We start from the raw sequence: 22323 nt of genomic DNA on the forward strand, positions 1-22323 counted from the left end.
AAAGAAACTTCACACACATGTTTTAAGGAGCTCTGAGACTCATTTACACTGGTTGAAGAGGAGGAGGATATGTGACCTTTAAATGTGGACTTTATGTTTGCTATATTTTACATCCTACATAATTTCGTCCAGTAATAAAATTTCAATGGTTTGTAATCTTCCTGAACTCATGGTCGTCCACTCTGACTGTATGTTTCAGCTGGACCTATAACCAGCCTCAGCCTCCTCCTCTCGTGTGGTCATATATATCAATCCGTTAGCAGCTCCGAGCGCTCAAATAAAACAAAGATAAGGATACTAAAGGGGACATATTGTGAAAAATCCACTTGTACAGTGTTTTTGAACATATATTTATAACACATATATAACACAAAAAGTGAAATAAACCCATCCAGTCCTTTGTTTGTGGTCTGCATAAGTCTTACAACACAGAGAAAAATGCTCCGTTTCAAATGTGCTCTCCTTGTGATGTCACAGTGGGATTCTGGTTAAAAAAAAATCCCCTCCCCTCCTCTGATATCTCCATCCACGGACTCCACCTCCAGCCTAGAACAAAACTTTTGCACAAGTCCACCAGTTTTATTCTCGCTACAGAGGAGTGATGTCTACGGGGAAAACTCAGGGGGGGGCTCATTTCATTTAAAGAGACACACACACCAAAACGGAGTGTTCTGAGAGAGCTGGTTTATACAGGGTCACAAACCTCCTCTGGTGCTTGATTCATGTTATATTTTGACCAAAGCACAGCACAGATATTTCATTTAGACCACAGGGGACTGCTTGAAAAGGTGGAGATGGGGGAGAATATGTCCTCTTTAAAGAAACACACAAAGATTTAGAGGAGGAAACGTTTGTTAAGCTTTTTATTAAATTCTCTGGAGATGTTGAAGGAGGACCTGAAAGGGTTCCCTTCACCGACACAGTATTGCACAGAGTTCAGCCTCGCGTCATCTGAAGGCCGACGGCGTCACTCGCTCTTAAAAATAGCGGCAGCAGAGAAAATATGCCATCTGAACAATTCATCAGTAGTCTATCTTTTTCATAAATAGATTCAGTTCATCGTGTCGTCCTTTATGTACACATCATCAGGACAGAGTACCATCAACAAGCGAGGATTTCTACGCAAATGGATCGATTATCGGGCCAAGAGGCGACTTTTCTTTGGCCTGTTAATTGACCCGCCACCGTGACAATCCCGCCTCTTACCCGTCACATTTTTTAAACAATCAAAAAGAAATGTACAGTCATCAAGCAGACAGGATAGAAATGTGTATATACAAACATACAGTCCATGATCGATGCACTAATAAATACAGGAACCCTTAAACACACTCTGATCTCTTCTGCACGCCAACACACACCAATAAAGATTTAAGGGTATTTGGAAGCCGTTGTCTCTCACTGTGTTTAAACAGGCATGAGAGCCGAGGTGAGAACACACACACACACACACACACACACACACACACACACACACACACACACACACACACACACACACACACACACACACACACACACACACACACACACACACACACACACACACACACACACACCTTTGGCTTTACAGTTAAAGGGAACAGGAGGGAGTGGGAGAGGTGTAGAAGTGTTCTATGAGATGATTATTTACACGTTTTAAAGAGAATCAGTGCATAGTTTGAACCCAGCATCGCGATTATGTGCAAAGTATGAGACCAGGCGGGCGGGGGGAGAAAAAGAGCAGCTGGTGACATCGTTTAATGAGAGGAGGATTGAAAATGTTCCAATATCATTTTACGCCCCTCTGGGCCACCGATCCGATACCAGTGTGAGACTTTAAGTATAACAGCGTTCACTGACCCTGACTTTTTTTTTTAAAGATCTTATGCCTTGATTGGAGAGGACAGATGAAGAGAAACAGGAAGTGCTGGGAGCAGAGAGTGGGGGGGGGGGGGGGGCATGCAGCGAAGAGCCAAGGTCACATTTGAACCCGTGAACTATTGCCTCCGTACATGGTGCACACATCATAACCCACTCTGTTTGAATTCTAAAGTGTTGCTTTCATTGTTGCGTTGCCTGACTTTAAAGTCTTAAAAACAATCTTTTTAGGGTCATTTTTGCCTTTATTAGATCGTACAGCTATCATGTACGGGGGCTGTAGTCCTCGTTGCAGTGCCTGTGGGTTCGAATCGACCTTGACCCTTAACTGCATGTCACCCCCGACTCTATCCTTCCCAACATTTCCTGTCTCCCCTCAGTTGTCCTCTCCGATAAAGGGAACAATGAAAAGCAAAGAACAAAATCAGTTGATTTAGTCTGGGGTTAAAAATGTGTTGGATTGGGGCACCGGTAGCCTAGCGGTAAGCGCCCATCCCATGTACAGAAGCTAAAGTCCTTAGAGTTGGTGGCCTGGGTTCGAATCCTGACATTGTGCATGTCATTCCCCTTTCTGTCCCTCCCAGGTTTCTATCCACCCTCCTATCTCTAAAATGAAGGCATACAAAGCCCCAGTGTGTTGGCTCTATTGGTATTGGATCGGTGCAGAAACCAGCTCCAGTGTCAGAGGCGTCTCCAGCGCTGGTTATGGTAACAGAACATTTTTAAGATGTTTGCATGTTTGAACCTCGTTAGCATGAGATCCTAAACTGGACTCATCCGGTCGAGTTTAAGAACAGATATGGCTTTCTGAACCTTCTTAGGATTTCATATAAAAGAGTGGACTTCCTCATTTCCTTTCCTCCTCTTCTCTACTCCATAGACTCCAAGTGGATTTTCTGAAACCCTCGTCTCCGTCGACAACATGCCGATGAAACGGCAGGAAAAGAATCACGCTTTTAAGGCTTTGATTGAACATTTAGAGAAAGAAACCTGCGAGTGAGCATTAACTGACGAGTTCATTCTGACGATTAAAGACAAAAATAAATAAAATCTGGTGGAGGATTCCAAATAACGCTGTAGTGTCAGAACGGAGATTTAAAAGCAGCCTCTCCAGTTACTGTGTAGGTGTCAGTCTTTTAACCGTGTTTTCTGTCACAGATAGGAACCGATCTCGACCTTCAACGTTTAGCGTCTGTTCTCAGCGTGACCTGGTTACAGCGCACCAGTGAGGCACATGAAGACGAGCACGTGGATCGTGAGTAAGTAGCCCAGGAAGAAATATCGAGAGCGGGCGCGGCTCGTCAGCAGCCTGGAGAAGTACATGCTCCGCCCCCTGAGCCAGCGGCGGCAGAGGACCACGCCCCCTTTGACCTGCAGAACAGACAGCAGAGTGTCAGAAACAGGATCAGAAACAAGAAGTAAAGACTTCCTGACCTTAAACTCCCTCTGAGTTTGTTGTGAGTATCCAGAGTGGACAGAGACTGGCTCTGAAACGGAGGTTAACCCCGTCGTCTACAACAGTGGTTCTCAACTGGAGGGTCGGGGATGTTTTTCAGAGGGTCGTGAGCATGTGCCAAACACGTTTGTTTAATTCAGTTTCCTGCTTGTGTTCGATGTTGTGCAACGTCTGTGGTGCAAAACATTTGACGGAAACTGCAAACGGCACCATTTATTATTAAATGACTCTGATTGGTTAAAAAATATCAGAAATTTGGGGCTCTGGTGGCGCAGTGGTTAAAGCGCGCGTCCCATGTATGGAGGCTGTAGTCCTCCAAGCGGGTAGCCCAGGTTCAAATCCGACCTGTGGCTCCTTTCCCGCATGTCATTCTCCACTCTCTCTCTTTCCCTGATTTCCGACTCTATCCACTGTCCTATCTTTCCATTAAAGGCACAAAATCAATATTAAAAAAAAAAAAATCTGACATTTGTGTCGCTATTTGTCAGTGAGGGGTTGGTGGTGGGTCCTGAGGCGAGACGAGTTGAGAACCACTGATCTACACAGAGATCCTGTTTTAAAAGAAGTAGTGTGGACATCCTTACAAACAATCTCCTTGTTTATGGACTATTTTTACACGGGTAGTGATGACATGATATATAACTTAAGATTTATGAATAGAGTCCTGTGTCGTCTGTGATTACCTTCCGTGTGATGAGCGGCTGGTTTGGGTTCAGACTGAGAGCGTCCCACTCCTCTTCTGTTTCCATCTCTATACTGAAGTCTCTCTGGCTGTCTCTGGACAGACTGGAACCAACACTGCAACGACAAACATATTCAGACTCCTGTGCTGTTGAATTTATGTGTGTGTGTATGTGTGTGTGTGTGTGTGTGTGTGTGTGTGTGTGTGTGTGAGTGTGTGTGTGTGTGTGTGTGTGTGTGTGTGTGTGTGTGTAAATTTAGCCCTCACCTCTTCACTCTGTCCTCAGCGAGTCGCAGAGCCTCCTCAGCTGTCTCTCTCCGCGCTCTCTCATCTGCCAGACTCTGCTCCAACTCAAGCATCCTGAACACACACACACACACACACACGCGCACACGCACGCACGCACGCACGCACGCACGCACGCACGCACGCACGCACGCACGCACGCACGCACGCACGCACGCACGCACGCACGCACAGATAAATGTTTGTAAGCAAACTTAAAGAACACTTTACAGACATCTGTGTAGAAACAGACACAACTTGTCTCCTCACCTCTCTCGGAGTTGATGGGCTTCAGATGTTTCAGCCATCATGGAGTCGTTGCTCTTCTCCTGGGGGGCTCCAGGTGCAACCTCAGCATATACTGACCCCTAGTGGTGGGGAGACAGTATTACAGACTTTAATTTACTGTTTTTTTGGGGTAAAATCATTTCACCAAATTGGAGAAGGGAGAAGCAAGGGGTGACATGTTCGTGTTCAGGATCATTTACCTGAGCCTGACTTTGGACTTGGCCTTCCAGCCAGTGGCAGTGGGTCTGGGTGTCCCTCAGGGTTTGTGAAACGGCCCTCAGCTGAGCCGCAACCGCACCTTTCTCCTCCATTGACTGCTGCAGCTGGAGGGAGGAGAGGGAAGAGAGTTTGTTCTCTTTAAGTTCTTTCATTCGTTGAGGAGAAAAAGTGGATAATTAATGGACTGAAATGTAATCTGACCAGGAGCTCTGTTAGTTTATAGCATGTTGCATAATCAAACACTTCCCACATCACACATGAAGTGGAAACATCTCAGAGAGAGCTTCACTTTGTGTCTAAACCGCCAACCTATCAGCGGCACAAACAGCAAACACAAAGACAATAAGGCTGCACGCAGGCGGATCTGTCTGATACCTTGGTGTTGAGCTGCAGTAAGTACTGGTCTCTTTGTTGGATCTCGTACACACAGCGCTGCAGGGAGCCGTGGAGCTGGCTCCTCTCAGCCTCCAGACGACCCACCAGCTCGTCTGCTCCACTGTGTCCTGCCAAGACAGCTGTTTCCTGCTGGATGGAGGGAACATTTTGATCAAACAATAGATTCATATTTAGTTATAATGGAAAAGTTACTACCAATGATCAAACAGCGATAAAAATAAATATTTATTTATTACCTTGACCTGCAGCGTGTCCGGCTGCTCTCTTTCAGACCTGCAGGAGAGAAAAAACCTTCAGCTTCAAAAGCAAAAATGTACAAATCAACTATTATTTAGTCTTTGTCAGGTGCATATTCACATGGCTGAAGTCTGCAATAAACTATTACAAGGGCTGGCAAACTATTTATTTTTTTTAGTTGCTAAAATTTTGATAGTTAATCATGATTCATCATATTTTTAATCGTTTGAAATTCCATTGTCTTGCACTTTAAATCACTTTCTGTGATGCTTTTATTTTGTATTTTGTTCTTGTTTGAGTTAAGGGAACTTTACTTCCTATTTAGAGTATTTTTAAGATTCTTTTATTTTGAAAGAATACAAGTAACTTCTGGTAGATCAAAAGTTGCAACATTAACTTAACCACGATAAAGGAACTGAAGTGAGCCCGTCAAAGTTGCTGCGGTGACTTTTTTCCTTCACTGCGAGAACTACAGTCGCTGGTAGAGGACAAAGTTGCACGCGATTTATAAAAAACAAATGCCTACATTTCGGACGTTAATCGCATCACAATTACGGCGTCAATGGCGACAGCATTAAGTTTATATTCCAAGAAAGGACACAAACTGACTACATGAACACAGCAGGTGATTTTTGTAGTTTGGGACATTATAAACGCTTTAATTGTTACTAGGGTGCATGCCACCTTTTTAGGAGGATGCTTGACCTCCGACTTTTTCTGGACACGGAGCGAGGAGGATGTGGGTACAGGGCACGAACAGTAGGAGACTAAAACACAGGGAGTGTCATACATGACATCACTACGTGAAGAGCGCCGGTGACGTCAACAGTGCCTTTTTAAAAACGGTCGGAGCGACTGCACAAAAAGACGCTGCGTAATTTCTCTGGAGAACCGCCTGCTGCTGCAAACGCTCTCTAGAATCGAAAAATAAGCAGCTGGCACTCAGGAAAACACTAGGTGGACACCGGGGCTTAAAAGTTAATGAGTCTATTGTTACCTCAGCTCTGCTGCTTCCTCCTGGTAGATTTCTGTTTCATGTGGCAATTTCTGAGTTTTCACCTCCTTCACTGTTTGCTGAGGTTCATCCATCATCTGCCTCGTCTCCTGCAAAGACATAAAATAAAAGCCAAAGAGGTCATCAGTCATAAAGATGAGGGTTGTCATGGTAACAGAATTTTAAAGGTCACATATTATCCTCCTCTTCAACCAGTGTAAATACGTCTCAAAGCTCCTCAAAACATGTCTGTGAAGTTCCTTGTTCTAAATCCACTCTGCTCCTGTATTTGATCATGCCTATAAACCCCTCTATTTCAGCCCTGCTCAGAACAGGCTGTTTCTGTGTCTGTACCTTTAAATGTAAATGAGCTGTGTCTGACCACGCCCCCTCTCTGGAAGAGCTTGGGTGTCTCGGGCTTTCTCGCTCCATGTCCTATTGTTTACGGTGAGAAGGCAGACTCAGAGGGCAGAACAAACACCTAGCTGTGGGAGAGTCACCCACCTGGGGGAGGGGTTACTGCCCTTTGTGATGTCATGAAGGGAAAATCTCCAAACGGCCTGTTTGAGCACACATTTTCTGAAAAGTGGAGCGGGCAAAAGACGGAGAGGATGGACTTTTCTCATTGGGGGGTTTGTAGGCAGACTAGAGACACATTAGTGTTGGAGAAACATGGTGAAGAGGATTTAAAACAATATGTGACCTTTAAACTTTGACCTATGTCTGCTTGGATATCACAGAAACAAAAAGTTGAAGTTTTAGACACCCAGTTTGGATAATTTCTTGTTTTGAATCACAGAAAAAAAGGAGTTTACTTGCAATTTCTATTGGATTCACAAGTAACTGTCCTTTGAAATTAATAAGGTTTGGTAATTTTCGATACAATGATTTATTAAAATAACTGTTGTTGTTTCATCTTCGACATGAGGTATCGAAAAGTATCAAAGTATGGACATTGTTGACGACATTAATAAAGAGAACTATCTTCAGACGGTGAAGATGAGTGCATCCCAACAGAAACACCATGCAAGTCCAAGCACTGATACAAAACCAAAAACAAAGATGAGACTTGACCCTGCATGCTCTCCACAGAATCAAACACAGCACCGAGAGGAAGCGCAGGCAACAGCCAAACTCAACACAGCTGATGACTTACCGGCCCGTCTCTCTCTTTCTTGAGGGCACGGACGCCGCTTCCTTTCGACTTCTGCTCACTCATGGAGGTGACGCTCTCTGGGCTCGACCCTTGTCTGGACTCAACCGCTCTTTTGGCTCCACTTAGCTCGTCCATCAGTCTGTCCCGATCGTTTTGGAGGCTGGCCATGGATCTGGAGAAGGCTGACAGCTGCCGGCTGTAAGAGTTGTTTTCCTGCACGACCTGCTTCAGTTCCCTCTCCTTCTCCGACAAAGCCTTTGACAGCTCGTCCATCAACCTGTTCAGCTCTGCTGGAGCGTCTTTGCTCTCTAAAGCTTTCGATTTATGAACGAGGATGTCCCTCTCCTTGGCGACCATCGCCAAGTCAGAGATGGCGTCCTGCAGACTGCGCTCGACCTTAATCAGGGCTGCCTGAGTCTCTCTGAGTTCTTCATCGTATCTGTTCCTCAGGGTCTTGAAGTCTTCTATGAGCTGGTCTCTGTCATCCTGCAGAGCAACCATGGCTTTGCACAGAGACTCATTCTGAGCTCTTGATTCTTTGCTCTGTGTCTGAGCCACTGACAACTGCTGCTCCATGTCAACGAGGTCTTTAGCGAGCTCTGCCACCCTCTGATCGGCCGTCTCTCGCTCGTTCCTCATCACCTGCACCTCGCGCTCAAAAGTGTCCAGCTCACTGTTGTATTTGTCCTCAGCTTCAGCCAGTGTCTTCTCCGTTTCATTTTCCAACAGCTTCATTTTTCCCTTGAGCTCATCGGTTAGTGTTTTCTGGCAGAGAATCTTCTGCTGGAGGTCAAAACATTCAGCTGCTTTTGCCGCCACCGCATCCTGCAAATCACCAATCACCCTGCCCTCATCCGTCATGGCTCTCTCCTTCTTCAGAGTTAATATTTGAGTTTCTTGTGTTGAAACCTGAGCTTTGAGTTTAGAAATCTCCGCTTTCTGACCACTGCTTTCTTCTTCCTCCTTTTGGAGTTCACGCCGAGACTCTCTTTCCTGCTGTTCAGCTGAAGCTTTTTGGTTTTCAAGATTTTTGATGACATCCTGCTGCTTCTTCAGCAGCCCCCTTAGTTGGTTGTCCTTCAGGGATAAGACCTGATTCAGGTCCTCTCTGTAACGGACCAGTTGTGCCCTGAGCATAGCGTTCTCCGAGTTCAGATCGTCCATTTGATGCAACAGTTTCCTGATTTCATGTTTAAGGCCTTTAGTGGCACCGCCTTCACCGTCAGCAGAGCCGTCTTTACCCGTTAAACCCAGCTGACTCTTTGCTTCAAGTATTCTGTATTCTGACACCAGTCGCTCACGTTCGCTCTGTAGAGACACCATCGAGTTCTTCAGGGAGTCCATCTGAGCAGCCGTCTGCTCCTTCTCCTGCACAGACCGGTTCACTGTGATCTGCAAACTTTTCACCTTGGCTTCCAGCGCCCGCAGCTCTTTGTCGGCCTTTTCTCGTTGGTAGCGTGAAGATGCTAACCGGTCCTCGTACACCGCAACCTGCTTGCCATAATTAGCGTGGAGTTGTTCCAGATATCCGGACATCTGTCCGTCTCTAGAAGACAGCAGGGAGGAGATCTCAGTATCTTTGCTCTGCAGGAGAGTTTTTAGTTGCAGAGAAATCCCCTCCTGCTTCTCGAAGTCAGCCTGCAGCTGGTCAGTTTTAGTCTGTAGAAGGAGCAGCTGAGCGTCTGAGTCTGCATTTAGCTTCTCCGTTTGCTGGAGATTCAGCTGCATTCGGGACATCACATCTTCTTTGTCGGCAAGCCGTCTGCTCAGAGTGTTTTTATCCTGTTCTGTTCTATCAGCGTGAGCACTTAGCTCCTTTACCTGCACAGCCAGAAGTTCCACAGTTTCACTATATTCAGCGTTACTTGCACTCATGACAAACAGCTGTCTCTGCTGTGCTGCTGCAGCGATCGAGTATTCGTTGAGTGTCCTCTCCAGTCTCGACTTGGTCACTCGGAGCTCGTTCACCTCTTTGTCTTTCGCCCTCATGTCCTCGAGGAACCGCTTGATCACGAAACCCTGCTCCAGCAGCTGGTTGTCCTTCTCGTGTAACGTCTTTTGGAACAGATCGTTCCACAGTTTGGTGGCCTCTGCACCCTGGGGAGCGGCGGATAAAGCCGACAGCTTGGCCTCATTGGTCTCTGCTGCTCTCTTTAGAGTATTTATCTGAAGATCCTGAGAGTCCAGCTCCTGCCTCAGTTCGTTTACTCTCTGACTCTCTTTGTCTTTTAGGTCCCTGAGGTCCTCTATCTGCTGCTGGAGCACAAGCTGATTCTCCATGTAGGTATTAGCTTGTTTCTCTTCTTTAATTTGTCGTGATTTAGTTTCCTCCATCCACTGTTCCTTAGACCTTTTACTTTCCTGTGAAACAACCAGAGCCAGCTGGTCTCGTTCACTCTCAACACTCAGGATCTTCTCGCTGGCTTCCTGGAGGAGCTTTTTGTGCTTGACCAACTCGGTTTCAACTTCTTTACCTCTCTCCTCTAAAACGGATATTTTCTCTGAGCTTTTCTTGAGTTCTTTCTCCAGCTGTTCACACGCCGAGTGCAAGGTCTTCAAAGAACTCTCAAGATCTAAAATCACCTCCTGGTATTGGATGCAGTTCTGCTGTAACAGATTGATCTCCTGGTGCTTCTCTTTGAGCAGCTCTCTCAGCTCCATCTTCACGTTGTTGGAGCCCTCGTTGCCTCTCTGGACCGACTTGAGTTTCTCCTCAAACTCCCGCACTAATTTAAGCTGTTCCTTCTCCTTTTCCTGACGAACTCGGCTGCTCGTCTCCTCGCTTGCTGCTAACTGAGACGACAGCTGCGTCTTTTGGGTTTGCAGCAAAGCTATCGACTCGGTCAGTTCGTCGATCTTCTCAGAGTTCTTCAGGATCACAGTCTCCAAATACTCGTTTTCATTTTTCACCTTGTCTGAAGTCTCCTGAACATTTTCGAGCTCCTCCTGCAGGAGAGACTTGTCGTCCTCCAAGATCCTCACCTTCTCATTCAGGCTGATCGTCTCTTGGCTGTGTTTGTTGATTACGTCTTTCAGCTCTTTAATGACGTCATCTTTCTTTCCCAACTGCAGATCGTGATCAGTCTGTATATTCTCAATCCTTTCAGAAAGATTTTGTTTCTCCTTTTGCAGCAGATTGTTGATTTCAAACTGAGCACCCAGTTCAGTTTTCTGGGCTTCAATCTGTGCGGTCAGTGAGTTATTCAAACCGAGTGCTTCATCGAGTTTCAGCTGCATGTTACATGTGTACGTTGATTCCAAGTCCTTCTTCTCCAACGAACAGGTCGCTTCTTCAACTTTTCCTGCCAGCTGGTTATTTTCATCCTGCAGTTCAGCGAGTTTCTCCGTTAGACGCTCTGAGGACTCTTTCAGTTTGCAAATATCAGCCTCCAGTTGTTGATTGGTATCGCTCAGTTTGCACATCGACACTTTGTGGTTTTCTTCAAGTTCATTCAGTTCCTCTCTGAGTTTCCGATTCTCCTCCTCCAGCTCTTCAATCTTTTGCCGCTTGTCTTTGGAGAATTTATGCATCCTCTCTTTGATCCTCCCGTTTTCCTCCTCCATCTCTTTCACCTGTTTCTCCAGAGCCTCCGTCTCACTGTCATGTTTGTGGACTTTTCGGAGAGCTTCCTGTCTGTCTCTTTTGGCCCCCTCCAAAAGCTGCCTCATCTTGTCCATCTCGCTGCTAACATTTTCATACGCCTGTAGAAGAGACTCGTATTCTTGCTTCAGCTCGGCGTGCCTGGACTTCCACTTGGAGAGCTCGTCCGTTTGAGAGTCCTTCAGAGATTCAAGCTGGCAGGAGAATGCTTCTTTCTGCTGGGTGATGTTTTCTATGGTTAGTTTCAAACTCTCACATGCTGCTGAAAGACTGCGGTTATCGTTGCAGATGCCATCGGCTTCACAGCTGAGCTCGTCTTTTTCCTTACTTAGAGACAACACCCTGTTCTCCAGGTCCATTTTGTGTTGTTTTAACTTTGAAAGAGATGATTCCAGAGAACTAAACTCTGCTTCTTTAGCTTCCTGTGTGGCCGAGAGCTTTTCTATGTCTTCCTTAAGTGATGCATTTTCTTTCAGGAGCTCTTTCCTTGAAAGCAAAGCTGCCTGAAGTCTCCTGGTGAGGAGAGCGATTTTGCTCTGGCTGTCCTGCCCAGTCGTCTTGGAGCCGTTTCCTTGAGATTTCTGAAGCTCATCTGCCTCTTTTCCCATCCTGTCAATGGCCTTTTCATGGACTTTGATTTGCTGCTGTAATTGCAGTTCAAGTGCAGCAATCAGTTCCTCCTTTTCTGAAACTTGAGCCTGAGATATTAACAAGGCATTGTCCCTCTCCTTGAGCTTCACTTCAAAGTTTTCAGCACATTTACAAGACAAACAGACGTCGTCTTCTTTGTTAACGTCGTCTTGTTTCCTTTGATGCAGCTGCTCATTTACATTCTCCGCCTCTTTCAGCTGCCTCCTCAGAGTGCTCACCTCCTCTCTGAGTTTATCGATTACACTCAGAGCGTTCTCTTTCTCCTGCATCAACAAATTCTGCAGTCTCTCAGTGCTCTGCAGTTGTGCTTCCTCACGCTCCTTTGATAAAACTATTTTGTCCTCACTGAGCTGCTGTTGTGTTTCTGCTAAAGTCTTCTGGATGCTCACAACCTCCGAGGACTTCTGCGAGAGCGAAGCAGCTGCCGCCTCCAGTTCCACTTCCATCCGAGTCCTTTTCTCCACGAGCGCTTTGTTCTCTTCCGTCAAAAGTCGGTTTTTCTCTTCATGTTCCTCCAGTGCCGACTGAGAGATGCCAAGCTGCGTCTCCAACGCGTTTCTTTCATTAAATAAAGCTTGCTTCTCTTCGTGGATCTTTAGCTCGGCATGTTTAATCGTCTCCTTGTATTTCTCCACTTCTTCAGTTTTCTCTTTTAATTCAGCGCAAGCTTTCTCTAAGTCATCCTCCATCATGAGAACTTTTGATTTCCAATCCTCTGCTCTGTGCTCCACGACCAACAGGGTCTCAGACTGACTCGCCATCTCCAGAGACATGCTCTCATTTCTGGATTTAACATTTTCCAGTTCGGTTTGTAAGTCAGCTAGAGAATGGCACTGACTCTCCTTCTCAGCCAGGGACATCTTCAGATCCTGCAGAGCTTTATCCCTCTCCTCAACAAGCTGCCTCAGAGCGTCCAGTTCGTCTCGCTCCGACAGATAGGTGTGACGGAGATCCTCCAGCTCTCGTAGCGTCTCGTCGAAGTTCAACTGGACGGCGTTTAGCTCGTTGGTCTGCTGACAGCGTTGTTCCAGAAGCGCCTTGTAGTCGTCCTTCAGCTCATTCAGCTCTTGAGTTAATTTCTTTTCATTTTCTTGAGCTTTCTTCATTGTCTCTTTGCGTGCCAGCAAGGCGGCCTGAGCCTTTTTCTGCAGCGTCGCCTTCTCAAGCTTCATCTTTGCAAGCTTGTTTTCTAGATCTACAGCAGCGTCTGCGCTCGTGGATTTGTCCTGTAACTCCTCTTTGCATGTCTTCATTTCATTTTGAAGCTCTTCTACTTTCTGCATCCAGATGTGTCTGTCCCGCTCGTGAGCCTCGTCCTTCTCGGCAGCACTGGACTGCAACTGCTCCAGGAGAGAGCTCCTCTCAGTCACAGTTTGCAGAGCTTCAGACAAACACCCTTCGTTTTTAAGCAAAGTTTCTTGCAGAGTACGTTTCTCAGCCTGTAAGTGATCAACTATTCTTTCACTTTCTGTTTTGAGTTTGATCATCTCTTCCTCCTTCTCAAGAATCTTCTGTTCCAGCAGAGAAACCTTATCTTCAAACATTTTTGCAGATTCTTGCGCTTGATTTGAAACTTCCTGTACTTTATCTTCTAAAAGAGAGACTTCACTTTTATCGTGTTCATTCTCTTCTCTCTCACTTTCATATCGCTCTATTTTCTTCAACAGATCTTTTCTCACTAGGAGAGCAGCTTGCAGCTTCTTCTTGGTCCCGTCTTTTTCTTTGGAGACCTTCGATAGTTCGCTCTTCAGGTCGGCGTTCTCTTTCATCAGCTCGAGCGTCTCCGAGTTCTTGGTCTCCATTTCACTTTGAGAGTGTGATGTATGTTCCTCTAACTGCTGTGACACCTCTTCAAGCCTCTTCGTGGAGATCTTGTGGTCTTGTTCCAGCTGTTCCATCTGAGCTTTCAGGGCAGTGTTCTCCTCATCGAGTTTCATCCTCTCATTGGAGGCCGCCTCCATGACTTGGGCAATGGATGCATCTTTATCCCTTAGCTGCTGACTAAGTCCTGCAAGTAACTCCTTCTGCTGACTTATTTGAACGCTCATGCAGTCAACCTGCTCTTCTTTTGCTGTCAGCTCTCTGCGTAGAGAAGACAGTTGGACTGACGCCTCTTTGACTCTCTCTGATTCAGCGCTGAGCTGCGTCTGCAGATGTTCTACCATCTCTTGGAAAAGATAAACTTTTTCACCCTTCTCCTCGTTATTCCTCTGTCCTGCACTGAGTGTTTCCTCTGTCTCTTGTAGCTGTGTCACTGTTTTATTCAGCTCGGTTTTCAAAGCCTCTACCTCACACTGATGCCCTTCTTGTAACTGTTTTATCATATCCTGCAAAGAGGATTTTTCTGCTGCACTTTCAGACGTGATCATTGTCGAGACAGAGGAGTCTTTGCTAAAAGATAAAAGTTTGTGTAACTCCTGTTCTGCGGCTCTTAAAGCCTTTTGTAAATCACTATTGATATTATCCTTCTCCTGGACAGAAGCTAAAACCCTCTCCAGCTGAATCCTGGACGCTGAGGCCTCAGACTCTTTAGCGCTCAACTGATCAGAACCATGTCTAATGGCAGAGGACGCCTCAGCCAGCTTCTCCTGCAAACCGTCCAAGTCTTGCTTCAAAGCGTGAACTCTGACATCTTTAGATTTCATTTCATTCTCAACACTTTTTAACTGCTCTGCGAGGAAACTCTTATCCTGCTTCTCTCTATCCAGGACTAGCAGCCACTCTTTCTCAGAGTCCTGCAGAATCTGCTCTACCTTCTGAATGGTGTCTTTTAACTCAGAGAGTTCTTCGTCTTTGGCACTAACCTTTGCTCGCAGGCTCTCCCTCTCCGACATCATTTTCTCCATCGTTTCATTCATGCTGCTGGAGTGCTGCTCCATTTGAACCTGTGATGACTGTGCTTCGTGATGTCTTCTTTCTAACTCCTCCTTCTCCTCACGGACTTTCCTCACTTCCTCTTGCAGATGTGTGTTTTCCTTCCTGACGGCTGTAAGTAGCTTCTGATGCTCTTGCTTGGACGAGCTGATCTCCTTGTTCAGTCTCTTATTTTGCTCCTCGAGTTTCTGCATTTCTGAGACCAGCTGAGTCGTGTGTTTGGCCTGAGACGTGTACTGGCTGTTGATTGCGTGGAGCGCCATTTCTCTCTGCTCGAGGTTTTCTGTCAGGGCGTTCATTTGCGCCACGACTTGAAGATGCTGAGATTTGAGTCTTTCTATTTCGACCGTCAGCAGAGACACGCTCTTTTGATGAGAAGCCAAAGCTTCATCCTTCTCCTTTGACAGACTCGAGTTTAGCTCTTCAGTCGTTTGAAGTTTGTGATGGATCTCAGATAACTCATTCCTCAGAGTTTCTACGGCGCTCTTTGCAGTCTCATGTTCTGTATTTGTATCATCCAATAACTTCCGAAGGTTTGACACCTCATCAGTCCTTTGGGACAGCTGCTTCCTCACATCTTGCAGCTCCTCCAAGTTAGCTGCGTATTTCTCTTGAAGGTTGTTAAAGGCACTTTGCGTTTCCTCCGCCGACCCCTTGAGGTTTTCAGACTCGGTGGACAGTAACTGAATCTGACTCTGGAGCTGCGACACCAGCTCTGTGCTCTCCATGAACTGGGATTTGAAGAGCAAAGCCTCGTCCGCTCTTCTCTGAACATCCTGGAGAGACATGGATTGGTCTAAAAGAGATGCATCTTTCTCTTCCAGAGTCTTACTCAGATGCTCAGCCTCAGATTTCTGTGTATGGAGGGAGTCGTTGAGCTTTGTGAGCGATTCTTCGAGGTGTGAAACCCGTTCTTTTAAGCTCTCACACTCGGCCTCTTTGGCTTTCAGATTTGAATTGAGATTTTCAGCTGTGGCTAACGAATGACTTTGATATTCAAGACTTGACTCCTCCTTTTTCTCTAAAGTATTTTTCAGTTGTGACGACTCTGACGTCAGGCTGTCAACTTGACCTCTGAGTTTACGCACTGAATCTTCCAGCTCTGACACTTGTGCACTTTTCTGTTTAATCAGCTCCTCCTGCTCGACAATCCTGCTGTTGAGCTGCTGGATGAAATCCTCCTGCTGTTTCAGGGAACCGTCTCGACCCTGCATGGTCAAATGAAGAGTCTCCTTCTCTGCGTGCATCACCCTGAGTTCCTCTTTGAGTTCTTCTCCTTCTTTCTGTACCTTGGACAGCTCAGTGATCGTTTTCTGGAGCTCACATTTAAATCTTGTGTTCTGCTCATTCAGTGCTTGAATGTTATCTTTAAAATCGACGATGTCTACTTTCCTCTGCTCGTCTTCTTGTGTCAGCTGATGGTTTTCTGTTGTGAGTTTCTGCACTGCAGCCTTTAGGTCGTTTAGTTCACCCTCCATCTCTGCAGAGTTCTCATTCATGGCCCCGAGCTGACTGCTGAGTGAAATCACTGACTCGTTTCTTTTATTCAGCTCCTCTTTGTGGCTCTGCAGCTCCGTGCTGACATCCTTCAAAGCCTGCGCTCGCTGCTCCATCTGCTGTGTTTTCTCCAAACACTCTTGGCGGAGAGATTCCACCTCGCTCTGCATCCGTGATAAGAGACCTTTGTGCTGCATGGCCTCGTTCAGTAACACGCTACACTCCTCTGATTTCTGCTGAAGCATCGCGTCTTTCTCCATCAGCGCCGGCTTGAGGACAGATCCTTGCTCCTGAAGCATGGAGACGGTGTCCTGAAGTTGCAGCAGTTGGTTCTGCTGAGCTTCAAGCTGGGAACTCTGATGTGACACTGTTTGTTCTTTCTCCTTCAGAGACACGTTGAGTTGACCGACTTGGAGTTTCAAGCCTTCCATGTGCTCTTTAACACTTTGAAGTTCTTCCTCTCTCTCCTGTAATGTTTTTGAAAGAGTTGCACATTCACTCGTCTTCTCAAGCAAACCTGCAGAGTTCGACTCTTCACTTTCCTTGAGGATCTTTTTTAACTCCTCAGCTGCAAACGTGAGTGTTTCCTTCTCCTTAAGCAGACCTTCGATTGTTTTATGATCCTCTGCGTTTTTAATTTCAAGCCCAGATTTTTGCTCTTGGAGTAAACCTCTCTCTCTGGTGAGTTCAGAAACAGATTTCACATTCTCGGCTAAATCCTCTTGTAGTTTCTGATTCGCTTCTGTCAGGCTGCTAATCTTTACACTAAAACTGGAGTTCTGCTCAAGGGTGACTTGAAGCTGTCCATGGAGGTCTGACAGAGCCTGCGTCTGCTGAGAAATCTCTTTTTCTCTGGATTCACAAGCAGCACGAAGCTGGTTGTTGTCCTCGCTCAGCGCTTGGATTTGGCTGTGTAAGCGAGCCGCCTCTGCCCGCCTCAGCTCTGCTTCAGACTCAAGCTTTCTGGAGTTTTCCTCGATCGCTGCGATTTGACCGCACAGAGACTTAATCATCTTATTTTTCTCATCGAGCTCCTCTTTGTGTCCGTCACACTGCTGCTTCACATCCTGCACCACTTCTTCCCTCTCTTTTATCTGCTGCTGAAGTTGTGAGCGTTCCTCTTTGAGTAATCCCGTTTCTGCTTGTAGCTCTGACACTAGATTTTTCTGGTGTGATATTTCCTCCTGCTTCTCTTTCAACGCTGCGTCCATCTTAGTTAGCCCGGACTTCAGACCGCTGTCCTGCTCTCGCAGCAGCGAGAGCGTTTCCTGAAGTTGTCTTTGCTCGTTTTGTTGTGCCTCTGTTTGCACTCGCAGATCTCTGACGGTCTGCTCTTTATCTGCCGCGTCATGCTGGAGCTGCTCCATCTTCAAAGTCAAGTTCTGCACTCGCTCCTGCAGCTGAGTCGCCGCCTCCTCTCTGTCCCTAAGTGACTGCTTCAGGTGACTACATTCGTTTGTTTTTTCCAGGAGAATCTCAGAGTTTGAGTGTGTGCTCTGCTCAAGAACTCGGTTTAACTCCTGAGTTTGAGCAGTCAGTTCCTCTTTGTCTTTCTGCAGCCCGTCGATGATCCCATTGTTTTGTGTTTGCTGGGTTTCCAATGTAGATAATCTGGCTAGCAGGGAATCTTTCTCAGCTGTCACGTCTGACATCGTTTTAACACTTTCACTAACTTCCAGTTCAAGTTTCTCCTTCTCTTTTTTAAGGCATTGCACTTGATTCTCCAGACTGGCGCTCAGTTCAGAGGCGGATTGAACCTTTTCTTTCAGTTGATTTACATTCTGCTTCTGCAGCTCCAGCTCCTTTTTCAGCGCCGTTTGTTTGTCCTGCAGCTGAGCCTTCTCGGTCTTTATGTTTTTTAATACATTCTTGAGTTTGGAGACATTGTCAGATTTACTTTGAAGCTCTTTGCTCAGCTTCTCCTTTTCTGAATCCCGGACCTGCAGCTCTTTGTCAGTTTCCTTCAGTCGGTTTTCCAGAGATGTTATGGTTTCCAGTTTCTCTTGCATGTCCTTCTTGACCTGCTCCTTGCTCTGTACCTGCTCCTCTAATTGTTTGGACAACGTCTGCATTTCATTGTCGTACTTTTCCACCTGTACAAGAAGCTTGTTCTGCTCATCCTTGAGAGATTTCAGCTCTTTCTCATGTGCCTGCTCTTTATCATTCAGATGTTGCTGCAGTTGCTCACTGCTTGAACTTCTCTCCTCGAGCTGCAAAATGAGCCCCTCTGACTCCTGCAGCTTTTGGGTGGAGACATTCAGCTGCTCCTTCAGTGCAGTTATGTGAGATTCACATTCAGAGAGGTGATTACGGTGGCTCACAAGATGTTTCTGGACCTCCCCTCGAAGCTCCTGAATCGTCTTCTTGTCGTCCTCCGTCTGCTGGATCAGATGATCCACCTCAGTCCCTTTAGACTCTCCTTCCTCTTTGGCCTTGACCAACTCGGTCTCAGCATGCTTCAGGTTCTCGATCAGCTCCGTCATCTTGCTGTCCAAGGCTTGCTGGTCTGAACTCTGCGACTCCCTCATAATCCTGGCCTCCTGTTCTGCTTTACTCAGTGCCGTTTCCACGTGAACCAGGTGCTCGTCTTTCAGTTTGATCTCCTGCTTCAGCACCGCGATCTGCTCTGCGTACTCCGCCATGTTGCCAGAGAGGGTGGAAATCTCCTTGTCCTTTTCAATGAGAATATCTTTCAGACTGTCGATTTCCCGCTCGCAGCTCTGGAGATCGTGGATGAGTTGCGCTCGCTCCTGCAAGTAGGCGGTGTTCAGTTTGTCCAGCTCCTCGTTCGTCTGATCGAGGTCACTTTGTAATGTCTCGATGGTCACTTCCTGCTTTTGTGCCTGAGAAACAGGAAGTAAAGAAGAATGATCAGTGAAATAAGAGACCACAACCTCACTGTTAAACTTAAACCGGGTTTGATATGTGGACAAAAATACCTGCCTAAAATAAGTTAGGAAAAAAAAGCACATAAAAACCAAGCTAGTAGAAAAAGGAGCTCACCTTCTCCTTCAGCGTGTTCAGCTTCTGCGTCAAGTCCACAACTTCTGTCTTCAACTCAGAGCACCGTTTCTCCGAGCTGCTGCATTTCTTAGAAACATTCTCGAGCTGCAGAAAGAAACAAAATGTAAAAGAAAAAAAAATTAACAAAACAAAAAAACAAAAAATAAAAAAACAGAAAAGGGAAGAAGAACTCACAGTGTGCTCCGTGTGAAGAAGTTTGTCCGACACTTCTTTGTATTGAACTTCTTTGTCACTCAGAGACTCTCGGAGGCTGCTGATGAGCTCCAGCTTCTCCGACGTCTTGGCCAACGTGTTCTCCTTCTCAATGAGAGAACTCTCCAGACACTCTTGTGTGTCACTCAGTCTGAAAAGAACACGGATAAAATGTGCTCAGTTTAATCAAAGATGATTAGAGGACCTCAGAGTCCAGCTGGTGGTGCACGGCTTCAGAAGTTCTTTAACGTGATCATTCAATGCTCTAAAGCAGGGGAGGGCAACTTTGGTTACAGCAAGGGCCACATTCATTTAACTCTCACTGCCAAGGGGCCAAACTGCATACATAAAAACGATTAAAATCAATTATGTCTGAAATTTAACTCAACATATACCAGTGATCTAATATCATCATGTTACTGGTTTTCATGATTTCATGGCAGATTTTGTCATAATTTCTTGTTGTGTTTCCAATTAATTGATGTGTAAAAATTTATCTGAGGGCCACATTGAGGGTTGATGGGGGCCGCATGTGGCCCACCCCTGCTCTAAAGAGTATAACAATCTATTATATTATACAATCAGGAGCCAAAATAGAAAACTAAAGTCATATTCTGAAAAGAGGAGTGATTATGAGGTAGAAGAAAAACTCCACGACTGACTTTCAATAAAACTGACCTTTGACCTCCAAACTGTAAAAATAAAAGACCCTCATAATTCCTCAGAAAGTGATTGTAGTAGCAATGTAAAAAAAGAAACACAGGTTGAAGAATAACTTTGTAATCAGCTGTGATAGAAACGCTTACCCTTTGAGCTGTTCGTTGAGGCTGCTCACCAGCAGCTGATGCTTCTCTGCATCTCTGCTCTGTTGACTTCGGATGCTGGCCAGTTGGCTCTGCAGTTTGTCCGACTCGTTCTGTGGCGTGCAGAAAAAGCAGAGATCAAAACCCGAGGATTAAGATCTGCACGGCTTCAGAAAGAAACACCCACACTGCACACAGACGTGGACGACAGCAGACCCGCTGGAGAAGCTGTGACTCATTTCCACCCCAGTTTTTTGGAAGTAAAAAAAACTTTTGAAAATTTCCGAGTTCACCTGTGACGTGTGATTTTTGGACACCCAGGAGGTCTGCGACAGAACATTCAAAATAAAACAGAACGTGTTTTAAGACAAGCACACCACACCGTTAGCCGTCACCGCCAGAGCTGCTCTCCAGCGCACACAAACACGAGAGGCCCAACACACCTGAGAGACCCAAAACGGCGGCTCATCTTCATCTACATCAAACGTCACCTGTGTTAGAAGGCTTGGTTACAAAATCCCAGTTTTCCAAAGGAGGGGGGGAAACATGCAAGTTCACTCATTGTTATGTTTCAGTAAGTAACTCATGCTGGTGTGTTCAGACCAAAAGTGGAGCCATTTTGAAACTCGGTCCATGAGGTTGTTTCTGTTTCTTAAACTCAAACTGCAAATGTTTACATCCACCAGTGTTTCTCAGCTGCCAGGTAACTCCATCAGAGTGTTTGTTAGAGCATGTGCATTAGGTCCACTGGTTTATGGATTTTAGATGTCGATTTTATACGAATAAAAACAGACGGATAATATAGCCTACTATGTCCTCTTTAAATATGACTGGGCGGCACATCCAGGTGTAGTCCATGGTTTAAAAACACTTTTATGGACACTTCAAGTCTCATTGGTCGACTTTTATGGTAAAAAAAACAGACTTGGAATTCCAGGGTCGCCTTTGGCCTGGAGGTTGGTTTGCTTGCCCCCCCATGTACAGAGGCTTTAGAACTCAAAGCTCAAATCCAACCCGCGACTCCTCCCCTGCATGTCATTTTCTACTCTCTCTCTCTCACAGATTTCTGAATCTATCCACCATCCTGTCTCTAAATAAATCTTTTAAAGAAAAGAAAAAATCTGGAATTGTGGATAAATCTGGAAGATCAACACTTTTTTTGTGATTTAGTGGCAATAAATGTGTTGAAATGATGCTGAAATAGCTGCATCATGATGCAGTTTTGTGAGACGTCTGAATTTATTGTCAGAGATGTCTGCAAGAAGGTTAAAGTTCAGGTAAAATACTTGTTTGTTTGTGTTTTTTCACCTTTGAAAATGGAGCTCTGACAGGTGACGACGGGGGCTACTTTTAACATGATCCTGTTTAAAATAAAAGCTGAAAATAAAAACTGCTGGAGACTTGTTATGTTTTGAATTTGTTGGTAAACACTCCCCTCTTTGAGGTCGTCACATTGTTGGGTTACTGATGATGTAAATTATCAGACATGTAAAGTTAAGATGAATTTCTATTTACAAGATATTACAAGATATGCTGTGCAAAAAAAAGAGAAATGTGTTGCTTTTGGTCTGAACCCACCTCTGGATAAGAACTGAGAAACTTCAGGTTCCATTGGTCTCTGCCTCTATGAGGAAGTGTGTGATTCTGGGTGTGGCTGTGTGTATCATGGCGTTACCTGTAACGACTCGATGCGAGCCTGCAGCTGCAGTCGATCCTCCAGGTCTTGGCAGCGCTCCTCCAGGCTCAGGATCTGTTCCTGAAGCTGGTTCCTCTCCAGCTCCAGCTCCTCCACAACCGAACGCAAACCATCTGCAGTCATCAGGAAAGAGGATTTGTATTAAAGATGTGCCATGAACGGAGAAAAGTCAGGAACAAATCAAGACTACAAGGGGGAAGAGGGACTGAGAAACTATCCCCACTACTTCTTTAAATTCAGTATCATCCCACTACACATCTGATGGAAAGCTGAATCAGTGGGACACAAAGTCTTCAGGCCCTGACACACCAAGCAGACGGCTAAGAAATAGTGGCGACGAAGGCCGACTTTGTCTTGGTTCAAAAAGTTGCACTTGAACACACCGCAAAGACTACAGCCAACCGCCAACCAC

The 22323-nt window shown here is 45.8% G+C and overlaps 1 protein-coding gene across 1 annotated transcript in view; it reads right to left on the minus strand.

The window, feature by feature from the left end:
* Window positions 1-846: 846 nt before the first annotated feature.
* The window catches only part of LOC109996752 (golgin subfamily B member 1-like), a 39118-nt gene continuing 17641 nt past the window's right edge, over window positions 847-22323 (minus strand). Inside the window, exons 17-30 of the mRNA XM_065952569.1 lie at window positions 21891-22024; window positions 20219-20328; window positions 19395-19563; window positions 19200-19304; window positions 12737-19039; window positions 7574-12694; window positions 6421-6527; window positions 5423-5459; window positions 5166-5315; window positions 4772-4894; window positions 4554-4651; window positions 4266-4358; window positions 4000-4114; window positions 847-3231 (exon numbers count right to left, since the gene is read on the minus strand). Of these exons, the coding sequence (XP_065808641.1) occupies window positions 3073-3231; window positions 4000-4114; window positions 4266-4358; window positions 4554-4651; window positions 4772-4894; window positions 5166-5315; window positions 5423-5459; window positions 6421-6527; window positions 7574-12694; window positions 12737-19039; window positions 19200-19304; window positions 19395-19563; window positions 20219-20328; window positions 21891-22024 (12824 nt within the window). The 3' untranslated portion in view covers window positions 847-3072. The remainder of the gene's footprint in view (window positions 3232-3999; window positions 4115-4265; window positions 4359-4553; window positions 4652-4771; window positions 4895-5165; window positions 5316-5422; window positions 5460-6420; window positions 6528-7573; window positions 12695-12736; window positions 19040-19199; window positions 19305-19394; window positions 19564-20218; window positions 20329-21890; window positions 22025-22323) is intronic.

The sequence above is a fragment of the Labrus bergylta genome, chromosome 3 (genome assembly GCF_963930695.1).
Source record: "Labrus bergylta chromosome 3, fLabBer1.1, whole genome shotgun sequence".
Classification (NCBI taxonomy): Eukaryota; Metazoa; Chordata; class Actinopteri; order Labriformes; family Labridae; genus Labrus; species Labrus bergylta.